The 21,603-nt window shown below is 52.5% G+C and overlaps 1 protein-coding gene across 1 annotated transcript in view; it reads right to left on the bottom strand.

Annotated features, from left to right (window-relative positions):
* Positions 1-319: 319 nt before the first annotated feature.
* Positions 320-21,603, bottom strand: part of CHST13 (carbohydrate sulfotransferase 13) — a 32,175-nt gene continuing 10,891 nt past the window's right edge. Inside the window, exons 2-3 of the mRNA XM_055804320.1 lie at positions 5,181-5,263; positions 320-1,635 (exon numbers count right to left, since the gene is read on the bottom strand). Of these exons, the coding sequence (XP_055660295.1) occupies positions 790-1,635; positions 5,181-5,263 (929 nt within the window). The 3' untranslated portion in view covers positions 320-789. The remainder of the gene's footprint in view (positions 1,636-5,180; positions 5,264-21,603) is intronic.

A 21,603-nucleotide genomic window follows, 5' to 3' on the forward strand; every position in this document is an offset into this window, starting at 1 on the left:
AGAGATGCGCACACCCACACCGGTGCTGAGTGCTCTGCTATTGCAGTTCAGGAGAAGGCACTGTGCCTCTATCAGCCCAGACCTGCTGCAGACCTGCTCCTCTCTCCCTCTCTTCAGAGCATTTTGCATGTCAGCTGAAAGCATGTGGAAGGAGAGGAACAAAAAAAACCCTCCGGGCTTTGTCAGGGAGAAATATGTGGTCACAGTAACGCACCACAGCCTTCCCCAGCAATGGGGGACGGTGTGGGAAGCTGGGGGAGGATGGAGGAGAACAGGGCAAAAAGAAAAAGTGGGAGCGATTTTAAATGAAAGGAAAAACTTACATTAAATTATTGCTTTATTTCTGGTTCTATGCAAGTCTCTGACATGCTCCACCCTGCCCCCCCAAGATGCCATGTCCACCCTCGAACAGCCCAGTAAGGAGGAGAAAGACCTGAAGGGATCCTGCCCGAAAAAGGAGCCTTCCCAAGACTTGGATCTACAGAGGAGCCTCTTAGTTAAAGTCCCCAGCCAAGGTAAGCCCTCCTTCCAGTGTCTGGTCCCACCACCATCCCCTGTAGGTGTTGAAGGGTGAGAGGGAAAGGGAAGGAAAAGCTCCAGCCCCAGTGTTTTGAGAGATGTCCTCCCTCCAGACCACGCCCGAACAAGGCATCAGGATGTAGAGCAGACTGTAATGGCGAGAGCACGGGACAGAAGTCAACCAAGAGATGAGCACAGGGTGGGAGGAGAGGAACTGTGGCAAGGTGAGAGTTACCCAGCTCTCCCTCACCTCTCCCCCCAGCCCCTACCTCATCGGATGCGGAGGTACGAGGGGATGGAGTAATTGAAGAGCAAGTAGTCCATTTTGTATAAATTAAAGAGTCTCCTTTGGTAGAAAGGGCTAATGTCGTGGAAGAACTGGGCCGTCATGTCATCTGTCGTCCTGGTGGTCTTGGATGAAGATGGGAACTTGATGCTCGTGTCGGCCCCAACCAGCTGAAGGATGTAGTTGGCATCTTCAGCCAAGGTCTCATACTTGCCCACCACATCGTAGTGGACGATGCAGGGATGGCAGAGGGAGTGCACCCGCTCCCAGTGCTCATTGAAGGGCTCCTCCCGCTGCGTCCGTGGATCCAGCAGGTAGTAGACAAACTCCTCAAAGCGCACATCGTCCCCGCGCTCCAGGGCCTTGTCGCTGGGCTCCTGCCGGTGCCGTCGGATGATCTTGGTCCCGTAGCGCTTGTGGAAAGCTGTGTTGTAGCTGCGGGTAAACTTATTGCGGTACGCCGAGACCAGGCGCTCAAAGGGCTCCCGCACGAAGATGAACTTGAGGTAGCTGCGCAGGCGGTGGTTGATCTCAGGGACGCTGTACTCGGAGAGGGTGCGCAGGTTGGACGAGACGTGGGCCTCATTGGCAGGGATTTCCAGTGGGTCCCGGTATTTGCCTTGCCCCGTCAAGACCATCATCACCCGCTTCCAGTTAGTGCAGGCCACTTTGGGCACGTAGCAGTAGAGCAGCCCATGCGTGTCATCCACCACCAAGTGCCGCAAGTCATCCGGCCGCAGGAGACGCCGCTTGCGGGTGTAACGGTTGCAGATGTTGCTCAACAGCTCCCGTCTCTGCTGGTGAACTGCCTGCAGCGATGACTGCTCAAACTGGGGAGGAAAAAAAGGAGATGGTCACCAGCTTGCCCAAGCTGATTGTGGCCAACACACAGCAATTGGCCCACAACTGTCCTCATTCCCTCCCCTTTCCCGGGTTCGGCAGTCACCCATATGGGATTTTTGAGGACAGTGTTGACTTTGAGCACAACTTGATTTGGTGCATTTAATCCTTGGACCTGCTGGGGGAAAAAAAAGAACAAAATGTGATGAGGGGACAAGTCAAAGGGGGTGAGGGAAGAGCAGGCGGTGCAGAGAGGGTCAATAATGGAGTACTTGGTACAGCACCCCCACACACACTGAGCTAAGGTGCTCTTCTTTGCACCGGTCTAGGGGGGCAGGCATGGTCTGACCCCTCCAGTGCCAAACAGTGCAGCCCCTTTGCTGGTGCAGGGCCTCGCACACCTCCCAGCTGTGACGGGCATCGCTGCATCGTGCTGATGCCTACAGCCATGGGCTTGCTGCAAACACTGCAGCCAAGAGGCGGAAATGTGGCACACAAGCATGGGCATGCTCGATGAAAACGGCATGGCTGTGCTGCCAAGGAAAGGCAAAGGGAGATGGGTGGAGGAAAACGGTCTCTAGCAATGATGGTTGGACCCTGGGGAGCAGCTGGGGAGCTGGAGGTGAGGTGGGGTGGCAGGGGCATGGTGGAGAGGAGCGAGGTGCTGCTGGAGGTGGTGGTGAGGCCCTTCCTGCGGGCTTTAGGTTCCTTGTCCTGAGGGACTTCTTCCACACGCGCCAGTCCAATGCCTCACCTCTGGTCACGGTCTCCTTTGTCCACAGGGATGAGGAGTCCGCACACATTCCTTCTTCTTTATCCCTTTTGACCCTTGCACCAACGCCTGCTGCATTGGCTTCCCAGGAGCTCAGGGCCCACCGCAACCCCTGCCCCAGCTGAACCCCCCTCCTCCAGATTTGGGGATGTGACCTTTCCTGTCACAGTTTTCACTGGAAATCCCAAAGTGTCATTAAAATGTCTGGGGAAGGAAACCATTTCCAGGAACTCAGAAGAGGAAGGTCCCTTCTTCCTCCTGCCCACTCCCTCCCTGCTTTGCTCACAGGGGTTGGAGGTTTTGCGTTCAGCCCCAGTGTCGTTGCTGGGAACCTCCAACAGCCTCATCCGGGCCGCGACCACTAACGGCTTCACTGCCTGTCTGCTGGCGCGGGCAGCTCTGGCCCCACGGAGCTGCTGCTCTAATGCAATGCAGGACTGCCATGTCGCAAGGCAGTGGTGGCTTCCCCTTTGGGGTTGTGAAGCCAGTCCTGCCGGCATCGCAGGGCTCCACAGCAAACATCTCTGCAGCCTGCAGCGACGTGGCAACCTCAAGATGAAGGACAAGGGCAGGACACCTCCTTGGTCCCTACCTCCTTGCTGCTGACAGCTGTCAGTGCTCAGGCATGCCGAAGGACACCCTTTGCCAAGCTTCAGATGCACCCTCACCCCTCCCCAGGGGGCCATAAGGGGTTTTGGGGGGCACCAGAGCCTGGGAGAGGCAATGTTGTGGAGATGAGGGTTTGTGAAGCTCCTGCCAGGAGCTGGGATACTGAGACAAACTGCCCATCCCATGGGTGATCCAGCAGACTCATCACCTTCAGAGAGGTGTTAACATCTGGACAAAAAGCTCCTCCTGCAAGGGATGAACCACACTCAGACCCTTTTGGATCTCATTTCCACAAAATGAAATAACCTTGTCTAGGTCACGTTAGTCACCACTTTCTCCAGGAACCTAAATGGGCAGTAACCTGAGACAAGGGCAGGAGAAAGCATCCCATCCTTGCTCCTTCCAAGAGGGAGATGAGAAGGGAAAATGTTCAAATGGAGGAAATGCAGGTCAACAGGCTCCTAACTGCCACCCAGATATGACTTTGATGTTGTTGGCTACTTGGATATGAAGACAACATAGCACCTAGGCAGGCGATAATCCCAGCTGAAGAGGCATTCTCATGGTACACCTCCCTGCGACACAGCCAAACCTTTCAGCAGAAATTTCTTTAGTTCAGAGGCTCCCCATCACCTTTTAAAACGGGAAACCCTTTTTGCAAGTGCTTAAAAAACCAAAAGAGGCATTTTAATAATGTGATTTTTTTTCAGGTGTTTTTCATTGCACTTGCATAATTCAAAACTATTGGACCAGAAAGACAGACAGACAGACACTGTCTGCAGGCATGGCAACAAATAAATGTGACTACTTTTCAACAGCCGCCCACTGGAATAAGTGCAGTTATTTCAGAGCAAAATTGCTCCCTTAATTTCCTTCTCTTTAAAAGCTAGAGAAATTAAGTAGCTCCTTTAAGGAAATAACACCATGACATTCCAGCAGCATTAGGGTTTGCCGGCATCGTGGCCAAGGAAGTCCACATTTGCAATTTTTCCCAGAGCAAATGTAATTTGGCTGCTTATAGACATAAAAGCATCAACCTAGACAGTAAAAAAAGAGCGTTGTGTGTGGAAAGGAGATGTGGCTCTGGCTGCAGTGGGTGCTGCCGACAGGCCGTGGGGAGGCAGCGGGGCTGGCAGCCAGCTGCAGAGACCACCAGCATTGCCCTCTGCTTCTTGGGGGCTGCAGAAGATGACTGCCTTATGGACATGGGGAGATGCAAGGCACATTTGGTGGCTGGGGCATGTGGCTGTGGCCCAGTCCATTGCACCAGTTGGAGGGTGGCTTCCTGCAGGGAAATTGTGGGCGAGGATCCCTCTGCAAAGACACGTCTGTCTGCACAGGTCCCACCCAGGGGGGAAACGCAGTAGAAGGAAACAAAACACACCTTTGGCAGCTTCAACTGCAAACCCTTAAGCTCCCATTCAGCTGCTAAGAGCAAGTGGGACACCTTCCCTGATGCCAGGTCACTGATGCTGGCGGGGCTCAAAGCCCTGGGGGCTGGTGAGGGCGAGAGCTCCCTGCCTCAAGCAGTGACTGTGGCTTGTCCTCCAGCAGACCCCTGCATGGGTCATGAACCCACCAAGCCCACCTGGAGGCAAGCGTTTCCTTGCCCGGACTGTGCCTGGCTGCCCCTTTTTCAGCAGGTGTAGCTGGCACAGCCCAGGGTGATGGAGAGGACTGAGATGTCCCAGGATTATAAACTCCTCGTGGCTGGGTCCAGCTTTATATATGCATATATATATATATATATGCACATACATATGTGTGTGTGCGTAGCACCCAGCATAGAAGCATCTATCAATTATTAGCTCAGAAAGTGCAGCAATGATGCTCTTGCCCTGCTATGATGGCCCAAGCTGGCTTGGAAATCCTCAGAGAGTGAAATCTCCTGGGTTTCCCAGCTATGGCTCAGCCCCCCAGCAATGAAACCATTTGTCCAAGTACCAGCAAGGGCCATAAGCAGTTTTTTTATCAGCAATTGCTCCCCAAAGCAGCGTGGTCTCTTCTTTTGGACATGGCCAGAAGTTCAGGCACAGAGACCTTGGGGGTGGTTGGAGACAGCATGGAGCCCCACACGCTGGAGGTGTGGAAAGTCAGCCCCCAGCGCCCCGCTCCCTCTTCACCCCCTCCATCTCCCTCTCCCTGTCCCCTTACCTGGTCACTCTCATACAAGGCCTGGAGCGGGCTGCGACCGGCCTTCCCCTGCCAGGTGGATCTCATAACCCCATCTTCTGTGGCTGGAAAAGGAGCAAGAAAGATCAGAGGGGCTGGGAGGGGCTGCTTCCCTCACCCTCTCTGGAGATGCTCAAGTTGGGATGAGGCAACATTCCCCCAAGAAGAGACAAATCTGTTTGGCTCTGGGAGAAGATGCTCACGCAATGTGTGTCCCTCTCTCTCATTTTTTACCAAAACCTGCAGTTAGAGTTTGAAAGGTCCAGAATTAACCTTTAAACAAATAAAAGACCATAAACAAAGATAACAGCTTGTTGCAATTTCAAGAGCAACTGGAAACAGTTTGATCCATGTGCATTTGGGAAATGCCACTGTGTGCAGGCTGCATTGGTGGGGTAATGACCCAGGAGGCAACAGGACCCTGACCAGCATCGCTGCAGCCCCGTGAGGGGTGAGACAGCATCTGTGCTTGGCAGAGATAAGGGGCAGATCCAGCACGGGCAGCTCTGTGCTGAGCCCCCGCAGGCTCAGAGTTCGCATTTCCAGGCTCAGAGACACATAATAGACAAATTGGTCAGATGCTTCGTCTGACTGGTAAGTTGGTTAAGTTCTTATCTTCTATTTACTTTTCCCCTTCCCTTTTATACCAGCAACATGTCCTCAAGTGTTTGAAGCTGAAGACACCCACCCAAGTGGTCCATGCAGATCAGCTGGTTTGCTTTCAGAAGTCTATTTGCAGCAGCAGCATCAGACCTGAGGCTGGATCTGGCCAGCCACAAACGTGATGCCAGATAACCAGTCAGTGACAGATGCTCAAGTTCTCATGCTCCTAAATTATGTAGGGATGCAACCACCGTGCAGGCTATGAAGCGTCTGCTTCGGCTGCCATCCCCCAGCCCCAGGGACCTGTCTGCAGCACTGCATGGGCAGAGCCATGCAGCCTGGATATCCCAAACCTAGCGCATGGAGCAACCACGACAGGGGCGCGGGCTCTCGTCTGCAGTAACAGCTCCAAGCAGCTGTCCCACCTCTCACCCACCCTTCACTGCTTGTATCTGACCCTCTCTGTTGGTAGAGGATGCCACAACAGTTTTCATATGAGAAGAAGATTTCTAACCATGGGAGTTGTGCAGCCCTGCAGATGATTCCACAGGAGAAATTACACTGAGTTTTAAAATGGAAGATGAAGCTTTTTTCTGAAGGGCATGGTGGGACACCTTGTTGGGGAGATCATGGCTTGGGAGGGTCTTCCAGTCCTCCAAGTTCCTGCTACTACAGGGACCTTCTCAAATCTCAGAGGGATGTATGCGGTGGAGGGAAAACATCTCTCACAAACCTTTTCTGGCAACACGAAGGTTTCCAACATAAAGGCTTTTCACATGACAGTCTGGGGGTCTGAATCTTTTCATTTACTGACCATCACCAAACAGAACCGTATTTTGTTACACAAGCACTGGATGGCATCTTTTTAACCAAAATAACCAGAATGAAAAATCCAAATCCTACCTTCATTTCCATGTGCCTATGTTTTGCTTAAATGAAAAGTGCTCCAAAGCACAGTCACCAGAGTCTAAGCTAAACATTCTTCATTCCTGGAGCTGTAATTAGGGGGAAATGACTGCCTGACCTCACCAGATTTCATCAGCAGTGCATGTACGCTTGCGCGTTCGTGGGAAATGACACTTCCTGGAGCACTGGAGTGATCGAGATGTGACTCTGAGGGAAGGCAGTTCCTTCCTTAATCCCATTTCAGTTACCCCACAGGAGGGTGAAACTTCATCTGTGCTAATGACAGAGAAGCAGAAGATCCAACCTACACAGTGCTGGGCTGAGATGCTCGTCCCAGAGGAGCCCCATTTCATATCTCCAGGCTCAGCCCTCTGCAAGTGAGAGGAAAAGTGATTGACCTTGAAAACTCAACACACAGCAGCTCAAATCTGTAAGCAAAAAGCATTAAACCCAAGTCCCTTTCCTGGCCGGGGCTGATAAACTCCTGTTCAATGTGAGAGCGTGACCTGTCGTGGGCTGCCTGCAAGCGCCCTGCACCGCAGCAGACACTTGTCCTATATTTAGTAAAAGCAATGTGGAGGCGTTTGTTTTCGAGATTAACATGTGCATCCACCAGAACCTTTCTTACGAGGGACATAAGCAAACCCTGGGTGGTTCAGGCTGACCTGAAGCTGCTAAAAATGCAAATTGCTGGTGCCAGCGCTGTGCCAGGGCACATGGAAACGCCACCCCAGGGAAAGGCTTCAGTGCCTGGTGCAGGTCAGGTCATGGCCCAGGAGGAGTGGGCTGGCTCGGCAGGAGGCTCTTCAGGGTGAGCAAAAAACAAATCTGCAGTAAAGTGGGGAGCAAGCAGAGGTCAGGCAGGTCAGATCCGTGCTCTGACTGCCCAGGGCTGTGCCTTTCAAGAACAAGCCTGGCCAAGGACTGATGCACCTCGCATGACTCTTGCCGGCAGCCCCAGCAGAACCATTGCAAAATGGATTTCCTCCAGCCTTCCCCCAGCACAAGATCTGGCAGAGAACAAGGAGCCTTCTCTGGACAGCAGCAACCCCCCTGGGATCTCCACTATGCTCATGCTGTACAGGATTCCAGAAGAAAAAGGGAAAGAGAAAAAAAGAAAGAAAAAAAAGCTGCCAGGCTGCTCCCGTACAGCTGGAGGAGCCTGGGAGCGCTGAGCTGGCAGGGGGAAGACGCCAGCGCTCCACACTTGATGCATCTTGACACTTTTGCTCTCCAAAGCGATGACACCATCCCCTGCCTGGGGCGCTCGCCAAACCCTTCAGAGCGAACGTCTGGCCCAGTGGCAGGTTTTTACAAAGCTCCAAGTGCAGGGAGGCTCCCTCCTCGGAAACCGTCTGCTCACGCTACACGCGGCGTCCCAAAGAGAAAAGCAAACAGGCTGCCGGCTGGGCCACCAGGATGACTCCTGACGACAGCCTCAAACCCTGCGGCAGAGGGGGAGATGCTGCAGTTGCAGCCGTGTGCGGCTCAGCACAGCACCGCACAGGCACCGGTGCTTGCGGAGGGCAGCAGCCACTCAGCGTGTCCCGTGGGACCACAGCATCCATCCTCGGCAGCGCTGGGGTCAGGGCAGCTGCAAATGCCTGCGGCTGGCAGGGTGCGGTCCAGGCTGCCTGTGCCCAAAGCATCCCCAGAACATCTGGGATCGCCTGGCAGAGCAACGTTGGCCATCACAGCACTAGGCAGGCCAGGGCTGCTGCAACCTGCCTCACCCAGCAGAAGGCTGTAGACAGTGATTTAACAGAGTCGAGCCCCCTTAAGACCAGGCTTCGCCACCTAACACAGCTCTGCCTCATGACCCCAAGCGTGGCCATCCCCTGTTCACCATCCCTCAGCCCCAGCACCTGCAATATCTCTGCTGACACATTCCTCTCCCATCCCTCCTGCCACTGCCAGACTCTGAGTCCTCATCATGCATCTCTATGGACACAGCTCAGCCCCAGTTTGAACACAAAACCGCTCTTCCCCAGCTACTCCATCCTAACCACCTCATCATGCAATCCCACAGTGTGCTCCCATCCTGAGATCTCCCCCCATCCTGTCCCTTGCTTTCACCGCCTACCCAAGCAGGCAATCGCCCACCTTGGAAAGGCTGAGCTCAAGAGGCTCCACAGCTGGCTGAACCACACAGCTGGAGAGGAAATCAAGACATGGGGGGGGGGGGGCGGGGAGCTGGGGAAAGGCTCGATGCTTGATCTGTGCCTGTTTCTTAGATCAGATCTGGGATACAGCCTGGACTGCAAGGAGGAGGTGGGAGGAAGGGGGCAGATAGGCAACGGCATTTACACACCCTTCTTCTGCCAGTTGTTCATGCTGAAAGCAAGACAATAACCCCATCCCCTGTACTGTTGGTTTACTCATCCCTGAGATGCTCCTGGGACTCCAAGAAGTCTGGGAAATCCAGGGAATACTGAAATATATGACAGTGTTGAGGAGAGAGTGTCATCTGAGTAAATTAATGGTTTGTGCTGCATTTTGGAACCATGGCCCTGAGTACAGCAGGATCTTCCATCACGGGAAGCTGCCAAGATCTTCACATCCTGGCTTTCCTCCTGACTTTATAACTTGTTACTGAGGTTCCTGGATTCCACTACATGCAGTGGTAATCCTCAGAAATTTAGCATTGCCACAATTGCATCTGAAAGCAGGGATGACACTTAGCCAAGGTGTATAGAGTTTCTAAAACACCAGCCCTTGGCAACTGCTGGATCACCATTTGGATAACATGTATCAAGATGGTGCACATCCCTGATCAAAATCCAAAATGTTTTTCACTGAGATGGGCAGAAGGAAATAGCACGTTTCTCCTTTTGCATCTTCAAAGGATGAGGCAAGGAGTGATGCAGAGCAAGAGACCGAAAGCCCCACCTAAGGCAGTAACATTGACACAAAATCACTGAACGAGATGAGCCTGAAAGGATGCTCAGGCACATTTTGAAGTCTCCTGTGCTCCAAGCACTTTCAGCTTTTCCTTCAGAGCTTAAAAAGGCAACGCGTTCCCTCCCTCCTTTCCCCCTACAGCCCAGATTTTAGTGCTGTCCCATCAAACCCAAAGTTACTCTCTTGCAGCGGGTTGACATCAATACCGCAGCAGGATCTGGGGTTTCAATGTCTTGCCAGCTCTCTTTGGAAAAGGGAATAGATTTTAAAGCTGTGAATATTTAGGTGTACTAGCTGATTGCAAAGACAGCCAGACACGTGTGAGGTGAGGGTAAGGCTGGATCATGCCCATCCTGGACTTCAGGAAGCACCAGTGAAAAGAATTTGCTGTTTTGGCTGCAGAGTCTTAATTACGGAGGGAGGTTCTCTGCAACCACAACAGCAAATCCAGTGCCTCAGTTGAAGAGTTTGGCTAGGAGACAGGATTCAGGCAGCGACAAGCCTGCTAGGCTGACATCAGCATTACCAAGGCTTTAGAAAACAGTCTGGAGGAAAGAAAACAATGAAAAGACATGGGTGCAACTCATTAGGGAAATCAAATCAACATGCCATTTACTAAGCGCAGCTTATACCCATGCAACTTCATCTGTGAATAAAATAAGCCACTTCTGTAGATCAAGCATATGTGGTAGATCTTTACCCAGATATATGTAAACATGAGATATAACACAGGAAATAAGCACTTCAGTCAGAGAAGATGAAGTTTAAAAGGTGAACTGTAAAGGACACAAGAAACTGGAAAAGCAGACGGTGTTTAAATGAGAAGTGCTGGGCAGAAGGCAGATTTCTAGTAAAATATCTCCAAGATTGGCTTTGGGTTAGATACTTTGTGAATGAGTTGGCATAAAAATAGAAAGATACTGATGATGGACAAAGCATTGAGAAAGGCTGCCATGGCAGGGAGAGACTGAAACTCCAAACAGGGAAACGAAAGCTTCTTCCTGGACCAGGAGAGTGGAAATTCAACAGAATTTAATTTCACAGTGTTGGAATTCAGCAGTTTCTGCTACTTTGCCACTGGAAGTGGCAGGAGGTCCCAGGTGCATTAGTTCTGGGCTATCAGCAGCCAGTGGGACAGTCATAAAAAAAGGCAAATGATGTCCTGAAACATACCAGGTGAGGTATTTGCCATAGCAGCAAAAAAAGCGTGAATACTATTATCCATAGCATTGGTGACCCTCTCATAAAGCACTGACAGTTCTGCTCTCCTGGGACCAAGGCAGACCCAGAGCTGCTGAGAAGGGCTGCGAGGTGACCAGGCAATCCCAGGATTTGCTGCCCCATGGAAGGCTGCAAGGGCTGGATGTGTGTATGAGCTGAGCTGGGACATGATTGCTCCCTGGAACGGGCCAGCAGAGAGGGACAGGAGGTGTTTCACACGCAGGGCATCTTCATGCCCATTTGGTCAGGTACCAGACAGGAAGAGGTTTGGAAACCCCAGATCAGTGGAGTCTGGGCTGAGGGTCAGCAGGAGGAATCCCAACACCTTTTGGGCTGGAGGACGGAGCTTTCAGGCATTTTCCAGGCTGGACCTGGGGGCCACGAGGAGCCAAACGGTCCACTAGTGGTCTCCAAGATGAAACACTGGAGAGGATTAAAAACTGGCGATTCAGTGGTCTCCAGCCAAGGGAAGCGATGAGGCAGCACGCATGCTTGGACATGCATAGGCACCCCAGACGCCCCAGGGAGCTGAACCTGACCCCACCGCTGTCTCCTGCTGCTGTCTCACAGCCCCAGCTTTGCTTCCTGTTGTGTCTGCACAAAACCTAAAAAAAGAGGAAAAATAATTGTGGTGCCTGGCCACCCGACATGATCAGTCTGGGTGTTAATTACAGCGTGCAGCTCCCCGCGGGTGAGTGGGATAGGTGCTTGTTTGTACTGTGGGAAGACTCAGATCTCAGGGCAGCCCCTCCTGGGAAGGGGTGCTTGCTCTCGGACCAAAACCAAAGCTCTGAACTTGCGGGAGGTGGGGTGTGAATCCGTCACATTTGTGGTGCATTTGTGATGGTTTCACATTTGTGATGGATTCTGGATCTGAATACAGGAAAAGGTGTTGGTGGCACAAACTGACCACCTGGCACACATGGCACGTGTGCGGCTGACCTGTGTTCACAGGAGAAAGAAGTTTACAGTGGGAAACAGCTCAGAACAATACGATGCCTTTTTATCAAAAGGGGAAGCAACACCCAGAGCTCTGTAGCGTAAAGGGATCAGCACTTGCTTTAAGACAGTCACTGGAAGAGCCAGAAATTAGGGCCCAGATCTCTTTGTGGGCACAATCTCTGGCACCTGTCGTGGGTGATGAGTGAGTGCTTCACTCACAGCAGTGATGGCTCACACATCCCTGACTGCAGAAACGCAGCCTCACTTCGTGAAGACAGGCTCCTTGCTATTAAAATAACTGCACCCAAGAGACATGGAGAAGGATCCTGCTATCTAACTGAAGGGAGGATATTGAGACTGCATTATTCCAAGCCAGACCCTAGCTGCAGCCCCTGGCTGCTGCATCTGTCCAATTTTTGATTTTAACATCCAAGACAAAAAAAAGAGAAAGAGAGAGAGAGAAAGAAAACAGAGCTTGAAAGTGAAAGAGAACAGCAGCAGTGATAGATCCAGACAGTTCCTGCAGTCTGAGCTCAGTTTTCCCTCCTGGTTTGATAGCAAAGCCTGGGACGCGCCGCCTGCTTGGCGGCTGCACGCTTTGACTGTGTGAGGATGCTCCAGGGCACGGAGGCCAAGAAATGACACGTGGAAGCAGCAGTCGAACCCCTGGGCAGTGGCCAGTGGTCTATGTGAGGAGCAGCCCTGCTTGGAAGGATCTGAGCTATTGGGTCTAACAGTGCTGGTCTCAAGGAAGCAGTTTAATTCTAGGAAGCTCTGGCTTTTATGCTTGAGCTCGTACTGGTGGAGAACACATTTACTTCATTTCCACCTAAGCACAAGGGCTGATTGTTTTTAAAGATAGATACTTTTCAAAACAAGGGTGATATGGGAATGCAAACACCAAAATCCCACAGCAAACCCCAGACCCCACTGACTTAATGCTGATGACCGCATTAAGTGACTGTTTGCTTTCTTGCATGCTGCATTCGGCTACGAAAACGTGTAGCAATTCTGGCATTCATGCATCTTTAGAGCTAAAGGAGCACCTCTGGGAATTAAAACCAAAACCCATTCCTATTTTTATTCTTACTGGAAGGTTTTTATTTGGGAACACACATTTTTGGCTTCAGTGAAGAGGCAATCCAATCTACTTATATTCATGTGACTGCTCATTTTTACTGCATCTAAAAAGCCGGGGATATCGACAACAGAAGTTGAATTAAAATGCTAGAGAAGAAGGAAATCTAACAGAGCCACATGCCTGATTTGCTTAAATGCATCCATCAGCTTTGTGAATACAGACACAACCACCTCCACTGGGGAGCTGCAAGTGAAACAAGAAGCAGGAGGTGTAATCATCTGGGCTTCATCCAGGAGTCTGCACCCAAACCAGCTCAGTGGCTCACCCCAAAAACGCAAGTCTGCTTGGGCATCTTCTCTGCTAAGGCTGAAGATCCTCCACCTGAACGGTGAGGTGGGGAGGGGAGCGGATGACACGGCTGCTGTGTGAGGCCACAGGCTGAGGGCCGACCGCAACACCAGAGCGCAGTGAGATGTGTCCTCTAGCACAGCCCCGCAGCGTCTCGCAGTCTGCTCAGCTGGCAGCACTGCCTGATTTGCTGTTCTTAAATACGGTAAACAGCAGCCCTCATCCCCCCCCCCCCCCCCCCCCCCCTCCCCGTCACACTGCTGTGTCACAGCAGCAGCCACCTCCCGCAGGTTAGGTGGGACCCTGCCTCTCACCACCTGGCAGCACCACTGGGAAAACATGTATCCCCATGGCTCACAAGGGAAAAGGGAACATCCCAAATACCTTGGATGCGGGGTACCAGGACTTGAGGCCATAGGGTGGGAAATCTGAGGTGGGTGGCAAACGCCAGAGACATGGCTTAGGATGCCAGGAGAGCGGCAGTATGAACACGGGAGCTGTACCTTTCGCTGGGGGAGAGCCAAGAGCATCAGTCACAGCTAAGAACATTGATCCCTGAATCTGCAGGACATGATAGGCCCCGTTCTGCCCCCAAAAGTGAAACAATAACACGATGACTGCATACAAAGACCTCAAGCAAGTCCTTGTTCTCTGGTGCAGCCTCAGCCGTTGCCTCTCTGGGCATGCAGGGGGTGGGCAAGAGAACCAGGGTATGCACAAGGCGTTGCAGACTTGCCTGGCAGCTTGGGACCTCTGCTGAGGGCCTGCGGGAGCCACCGGGGCTGGGAGGGAGAATTCGGAAGGAGCTCTCTCAGGTAGCAGACCAAGCTTTATCCTACATCTACAGAGCTGAGGTTTGTCCCCCCGAGAGCTGATGGGCACCTCCGCACCCCGGCGGTAGGAGACTGTGTCCCTTGGGCACGCTCAGAGGTAGCGGGCAGCATCTGTGCCCCATCCCACCAGGCACACCTGGCAGCAGAGCACACACGGGACTGAGCATTCGGGGGAGACTGAGCATTTCAAGGTGAACAGCAATGTTCAGATGGGCACAAGCAAGGGTAAAAAGTCCAGCCCTGTGCAGAACAACCAGAGGAGATGTTTTCTGATCTTTTCCCCAGGCCTCCCCCATGCACAGCACTACTCCCCAAGCAGCTGCGTTACAGAGAAGGGAAGAGCCCAGATACCGACCTGCGATAGCCCCCACCTTGCACAGCTTCCACAGAGCAGCTAACGGATCCCTTTGGAGCAAACGCTGTATTTGATCTCTTTTGTTCATCCTGGGGCTATGCCAGTGAGTGGTGAGCAGGAGGATTGATGGAGGGGGGCTGGCATCAACTCACAAAACTCTGTAACTCTAATATTTACAACACAAACATACGTTTCTTGTTCCAGACCAACACCCTCCATAGCCCAGGAAATGCTCCTGTGGCCCTTTCCATCTTTGCTTCTCGTTGTGTGGTGTTTTTCTCCCCGTTACGGCTTGTTCAGCTTGTTCTGCTTCACGACAATGTCCTCTTGCAGAGGCTCAGAACAGACACAGGTGAACATTCATCCCCACCAGCAGGCAAGCAGCCAGTGCCTCTCCTGTACCAGGGGTCAGGTGGACATGGGCAACAGGTTGCTACCTAGACAGCCCACGCAGCGTGGTCACAGCTGGAGCCACCACCACCCGACTCTGATATTTCCCCTGCTGATGAACAAGCTGGCAATACATAACCCGGCCATTCCTGACAGCCTGCCCTCTGCGCTGCGGGCCAAGCTGCAGCGAAGGCTGGCTGGCTCTGCATTTCTTTCTGCTGAGGTAGAGTCGGCTTAGAGTCTGTTGGAGTTGTCCGTCCCAGCTCACTTGTTAGGGAAAGGGAATAATCCTCCGTTCTCCGTCAGACCTCCCCCCCCATGGCCCGCAGCAGTGACAACCCAGAGCACCCTGGGGAGCAGAAGGCCCCTCGTTTGCTTCAGAGCATTTTCAGACATCACGGCAGAGCCATGGGGCAGGATGCTGCTGAGCTGACTCGCTAGGGATGACTGAAAGAACTGCACAGGGTGCACACACGTCTGCACCAGGACCCAACTAACGCCCCAGTTCTATAGATCTCTCCCTGGCAGGATGGGCAATAGGAGTATTAAGAACAGGACATCCGAGCAGAGCCCAAGCTCACTGTACCCCAGCAAGGGTCCTGGAGCAAGTCCTTCCCGGGTAACCCACCCAAGTTAATGTAGCATATCAGAAGGGCAGGATCAGAGTCACCGTTGTGTTCCTGCTTCCTTGAGCAGGTCAATAGGCAGGCACACACCTGTCCCCGGCAACACCATCACGTAGTCACGTGTCATCCCTCCATGTCATCTGCTGAGCACAATGCTCAAGCATGGGACCTGGAAGCTCAGCTGTCCCTCTGAAACTGCTGGGTAAGTGTCTTCTCTCACCAGCACTGCATCCTAACTCTCAGGCTCAGAAACTGCCTCCAGGTAGGCTGGTTTGGAGCCACACAACACTAGTTTCAAGCACAGCCACCACCTGGATGTTGTCAGCCCAGTCATCCCCCATGGCAAAGCCCCATCTCCAGCCAGGCACCATCCCTCACAAGAAGCATCACAGCAGCTTGGCAGCTGTTACTAATGTCACACCCCTCCAGAAGCACGAACAACCAAAATATGTCTATTCTTACAGGGATGGGCAGTAAAACACAGACATGAGTCTGAAGCCCAGCTGCTTGTCCGTCAGAGGGCTTAATGAAGGATATTTAATTTCTCTCACCATTACAAGACTGCTGCTATGGGTTTGTGTAAGGCACTTCCCCAATGGCACCCACACAACACGGTGGGCTGGAAAACATGTACCTGCTCACTTTGGGGCTGAGCAACAGATCACTGGAAGTTTTGGCTCAGGTGGTGCAACACACCCTTGTTTAGAGGTGCTGCTGAATCAGCCAAGTACAGGATCGTGCCCAGAGACACCCCGGTACCAGCAGCCCAGCCTGCCAGGACTGCTCCCCACGGGAAAGGTGAATGCTCCAGTCGGCAGTTCACGTGGTCCTGACTTAACACTGTTTCATTCAGCAGACATTAAACCAACCAAGTGACTTGAACTTGGCTGGATCAGACAGAACCAAGTCCCAGCAGCACAGGGATGCTTGAAAGCTTAGCTCAGGCTTTTTTTTCCACCGGTAGACATTTTCTACACCACCCCCACCCCCAGCTCTTTTCAAACAGCCAAACCAAATAATTAACCCCCCTGCCTGCCCTCACCTCCCAGCACTTAGAAACTGCGGAGGGCTGAACAGAGATGCGTTGCAAGAAGGTTGCCCACAAAGCTAAGGGAAAAACCACAAATAAAAGCAGCTTGGAAGCAAACCTGCGTGGGGCAAGGCAGGACATGCAGAGGAGGTTTACACTGAGAACTGCCCACATACAACAGGCACAATCAGCTGCAGCAGCAGAAGACAAATTTCTCCCATCAGCTCCAAGGGAGGAACCCCCACATATTTGCATATGAAAGAAGGTGGTGTGCAGCACCGCAGGCACCAGGGTCACCCACCTAGAAGTGATGTTTTCACTGCCACGATAAAGTACCATTTCAGGGCAAGTTGAGGGATGAAGGCTGCACAATGGTCCACCCTCTTCTCCAGTACCTGGCTAAAACATGTCCCATTTCTGTGGAGCTGACGGAGGGGTCCTACTAGTTCCTATCATGCAGACCGCCCTCCCCTGGAAGTCTCTCCCTTTTTCCCAAATGACTCTTCTGGTTTTCTGGGAAGCTACTTTGGGCCAACTCCAAGGAGCTACAGATGGCTCTTGAAGGCTGTTGGGGCACCCCATCCCCAGCAGCCATTTTCAGCCCACATTTCTGCTGCTGAAGCACCCCCAGTACCTCCTTCCCAGCCACATTCCTCAGAAGATCCACCATGAGCAGTGACCTGAGGTGACACTTCTCACTTCTGAGGAGGCCCAGCTGTACAAACCTCTTAGACAAGTTGGAAAGGAGTGTTTTCCAACCTCCTTCTATCAAATGCACACACGCCACAGCTACTACTGCCTGGGACAAACCCTTCTGCAGAATTTCCAGCCCCAAAGCACACAGTTCCTACACACAGAGATCTGAAGGTGTTGGGGATCCCCTGAGCACGCCATTACAAGGTGTTCATGGGCAAGATGTCCAAGATGACTTCCTCTGGGAAAGGGATGAAAGGAGGTGTCACCCTCTAAAAATAATACCCTCGTTTGCAGCAATCACCACCTTGCAGCTTCTCCAGAGTCCCAGGGCTGTGTGGTACAACTGGGTGGTAACAGCAACCAGGCTCCCTGGCACTGACGACAGTCTCCCTCTAGCCAAGAGACACACTCGAAAGAGGGTACAATGAGTCAGTGTTCTATATGGGATAATTCGACGGACCGCACCACCTTTAACAGGAAAAATCATTCATTCGTCTCGGGATGTGCCCTGCTGGCTGGAAGGCAGCTGTCCATGGGTGAGAGAGAGGGACAAGGGGGTGTGATGCCTTCAGGAAATGTTAATTCAGGGTGTGGACGAAGGTCCTGTTCTCTATGGAAAGTGATGGATGGGAAGAGCTACGCAGGAGGATGAGTACGCAGGAGGATGAGTACGCAGGAGGATGAGTACGCAGGAGGATGAGTACGCAGGAGGATGAGTACACATCGTGCTCTTGTTCCAGCCAGACAGGGAACAGCCAAGCCTGCCAGAGCCAGCAGCGGTTGTGGTGAATATCTGGGGGTGGAAATGCATGGCCTCAGGGAACTGAAGTGGGACCAAAAATCCAAGCACACCTGCTTCCACCTGGGCTTGAGATCCCTGATGCCTGTACACAATTTGCTGTCTGGGACCCCGTGCCCAGGGCTCAGGGGACAGCAGTGTCACTGGCATGCTGCGCTGGGGGACGGAGTGGCAGCAGAGCTGCATCACCTCTCTGATACTGGGCCACTTACACCACCCACAAAATGCAAATGACTCACAGCACAGGCCCCCCCAGAACCCTGGGGACAGACAGGTGCACGGGGAGCCCAGGTGCATTAAACGCACACACACGGTTTCCCACCTGCTGGCAGACGGATGCTCCCTGCTTCCTCGGTGCGGGGTTGCAATGCCCCTTGTTCATGACATGTCACCTACCCATAAACACTTCCATGCTCAACGGCTCATGACAGATGCAGTAAATCTGCAGACAGCAAACGTGTGCCACTGGCACCAAGTGCCACCAGACTTCGGGTTTCTCCATCCGGATCTAGCTCAACACAGACACATTGACTTTCATAGGAAAATGCCTCAGCCCAGCCTCTCAAATGCTGTGGCAACCTTTGTAGGACAGGCAATGCCACTGTGCCAAGGAACAACACAGGCACCTCCTGAACGGCTGGCGAGATGGAGGCAGCAGCCTTGCAGCTGACCTGACCCCCTTCCCAACCGCAGGCTCCTGCTGACCGTCCCCCTCGTCACCGACTCCTCAGTGTCTTCTCTTCATATCCTGACCAAGATCCTAACCAAGAGTCGCACCTGAAGAGGGCCTTCTGACAGGTCACACGTGGGGCTGGCACTGCCACTGCTACAGAAATGTGACGACAGTAAGACCAATGTCACATCACCATCCCGTCCCTCCACTGAAAGGATGCAGAAAATACCTCTCCAACGGGCAGGCAGCTCCTTCATTCTCACTGCTCAGGTTCTGCTGTGCCTTTGGCACAGGCCACGGCTCAAAACAGGATGCTGGGCGACATCAGCCACTGCCACACCACGGCTCACGTGCTTCGTTCAACACCATGCGGGACGTGGGGCGGGAGGGGGGCAGCAGTCCAATATTCAGAGCTATCTGGACTGGATTTTTCTCCAAACCACTAAAAAAGAGGAATCTCTGCTGAAAGTGCTCCAAAGAAACGTGGCAAGCACTGCTGACAACGTAATCTCTGTTGTCCATTTCTGCTAATCCTCTTACAGATTTAGCAGGAACTGGAAGGCACGGTGCTGACTTTTCACCCTCCCAAGCGTGCAAGTGCTCCCCGACACTGCAAAACCAGCGCAGCCCCCCCGTGCCTGGCGGCAGGCGCTTCCCGTCAGGCTGCTGGAGCACTTGTGTCAAGAGAGACAATGGACTTGTGTGTGCATTTTGCTTCTCGTGCCTGGATGACAAACCCAGCCCACAGAGCGTCGTGTTTGCAGTGCCAGCTCAGCATTCTGCAGTTAACACTGGAGCTGCGAGACGATTTAGCATTGATGGGTTTGCGGCCAACTCTGTCTTCCGTATGCTGTACACAACCGCTCAGAGAGCAGCCACAAAGGCGGCTGGGAGGTTTGAGGGGGTGTCGTCAGACATATGTATTTTTTTAAGCTTCTACAAACTGAACATTAAACTCCTGATGTGAGACTGGGTCTGAACATCCTGCACTAGTTTAGATTTCTACTGCATGTCACACGCACTGGGCAGGAGAATAAATAATTATCTTTCTGTCTTTAGTTTTTTGCCCCTTTCCCCCCCTAACAGGAGACTACCCAGCCTTTAACAGCTGCCTGCAGGAGACTCCTGAAGCCTGAAATCCCTGGTCTGTCCAGGCTTCAGCCAGATGACTCCTGTTTGGGGAGTGCTGGCCATACCCAAGCCAGCGCAGGGACTGGCAGTTGCTCTTTCCAGAAATGACTGTGATTCAGAGATCTGGCTGCTGGACACGCTGTAAAACCACTTAGGCATTACTCTTGATGCTCAAGATGCTGGGAGGTTTACTTAGGAAGAAGTTATTGCCATTAGGAAGACATTAAAATTACATAAGGAAGCTCCTTGTTTTCTAGAAAGCCTCATGAAAGCTCTTTTCTCTTTTGACTCCTGCTTTCTCACACAGCTTACTTTATGTTTCTGAAGGTAATTTCTCTTCATTACTCACTAATGGCACTTGTTGGACCATCACAGTCTCACCAGCCATACCCAGGCACAGGGGCTGGCACAGCTGTTGGCTGCGTGGCTCCCTCCTCACCAGAGACAGGGATCGCTTGGGCTCTGTTTTTGAAAGAAGGCTTTCTTACTCCAATTTAGTCAACCTGAGTCAAAGATCAGCCAGGAGAACTCTAATCAAGTGATGGAAAAGGGTGACTGCTATAGGATTAGCTCACAATAAATCATCCAGAAAAGGAAAGAAAGAATCCAGCTGCTTCAAGTCACCTGCCAAATGCCACAGCATCATCTGTGGGGATCAGAGCAGGAACAGAGCCAACAGCAGCTGGTCTGGACACTCTGTCCCATTCAGTGGTTCTCATGTCTGCTCGGTGGCAGGAGGCTCTGGTCACCTGGTACCAGCCTGAGACAGATGTCAGGAAGGTTTAACAGAAGGATCACAGGCATTTGAGGTAGGGGGATGTAGTTCTCTGTGGCAATGTGCCTAACTCTCTGCTGACACAAGGATTGTGACGAAGATCTTTATAGGAGACAGAAAATTAACAGTATCCAGCAGGAATACAGCCTCTGTGAGCAAATAAAATATCTGTGCATAAGCACCATGCACCCTTCTGTTTTCAAATGGTTAATTCCTCCTACAAAGCAAGTTAGAAGCTTTCCAAGAGCAATTTCTCTTCCCCATTACGCCTGTCGCTCTCCTGGCCCCAGCTGGCTGGTTGCATATATAACGCAAGCCTGAACTGCCAGCATTTCCATTCCTTGTCAATAAACTCCTCTTTTCCAGTCTGCTGCTCGACAGGAATTGCAGCAGAAGGGCTTGCGCTGGCAGTGCCAAGGCAGAGATCCCTGCCGGGATGCACAGGGGCTGATTTTCCACTGGCGAGGCTGCCCCAGAGACCCACCCGCCCCCTGCCCACCGCACAGTGCCAGGGTGTCCGCACCCCCGCAGGCTCCCATCACGGGCAGGCTCAGGCAAGCTGCAGCTGCAGAAGGCTCTTGGGCTCAGACAGCAGCCTGGGTCTAACCAAGCCAAGAGCCCATCTGCAGCAGCCTGCCACCTTCTGCTCAGCTGCTGAGGCCACGGCATGCCAGGGTGCCAGGGGATCAGGCTGGACTTGCTCAAAACCTGCCCACACACAGGTCTGGTTCAGGCAGATGCTGTTTGTGCCCTCTGCACATATGCCACGTGCACACATACAAGAAAAAGATGTCTCTCACAACGTATGGCTCAACAACTTGCCTGCTGAATACGTTTCAAGCCATCTTGTCAGCTCTGCGCATCTGGAATTGATGAAAGCCTCAACAAGCAGATCTTGGAAAAAATGCACACTCAGCAAACCCTTCCCGTGCACCACCTTGCACACAGCTGCTCCCTCCCCGGCTTTGCTTCAGGGCTCTTGCCCCTCTGCTCTCAGTGGAGACAGCTGAGGGTCTGTGTCCTGCCTTTCTAAATGACAGCAGGTCATAAACCTGTGAGACTCACTGCCACGAGACACAGAGCAAAGGGCTTTAC

The sequence above is a fragment of the Falco peregrinus genome, chromosome 5 (genome assembly GCF_023634155.1).
Source record: "Falco peregrinus isolate bFalPer1 chromosome 5, bFalPer1.pri, whole genome shotgun sequence".
In the NCBI taxonomy this organism is placed as follows: Eukaryota; Metazoa; Chordata; class Aves; order Falconiformes; family Falconidae; genus Falco; species Falco peregrinus.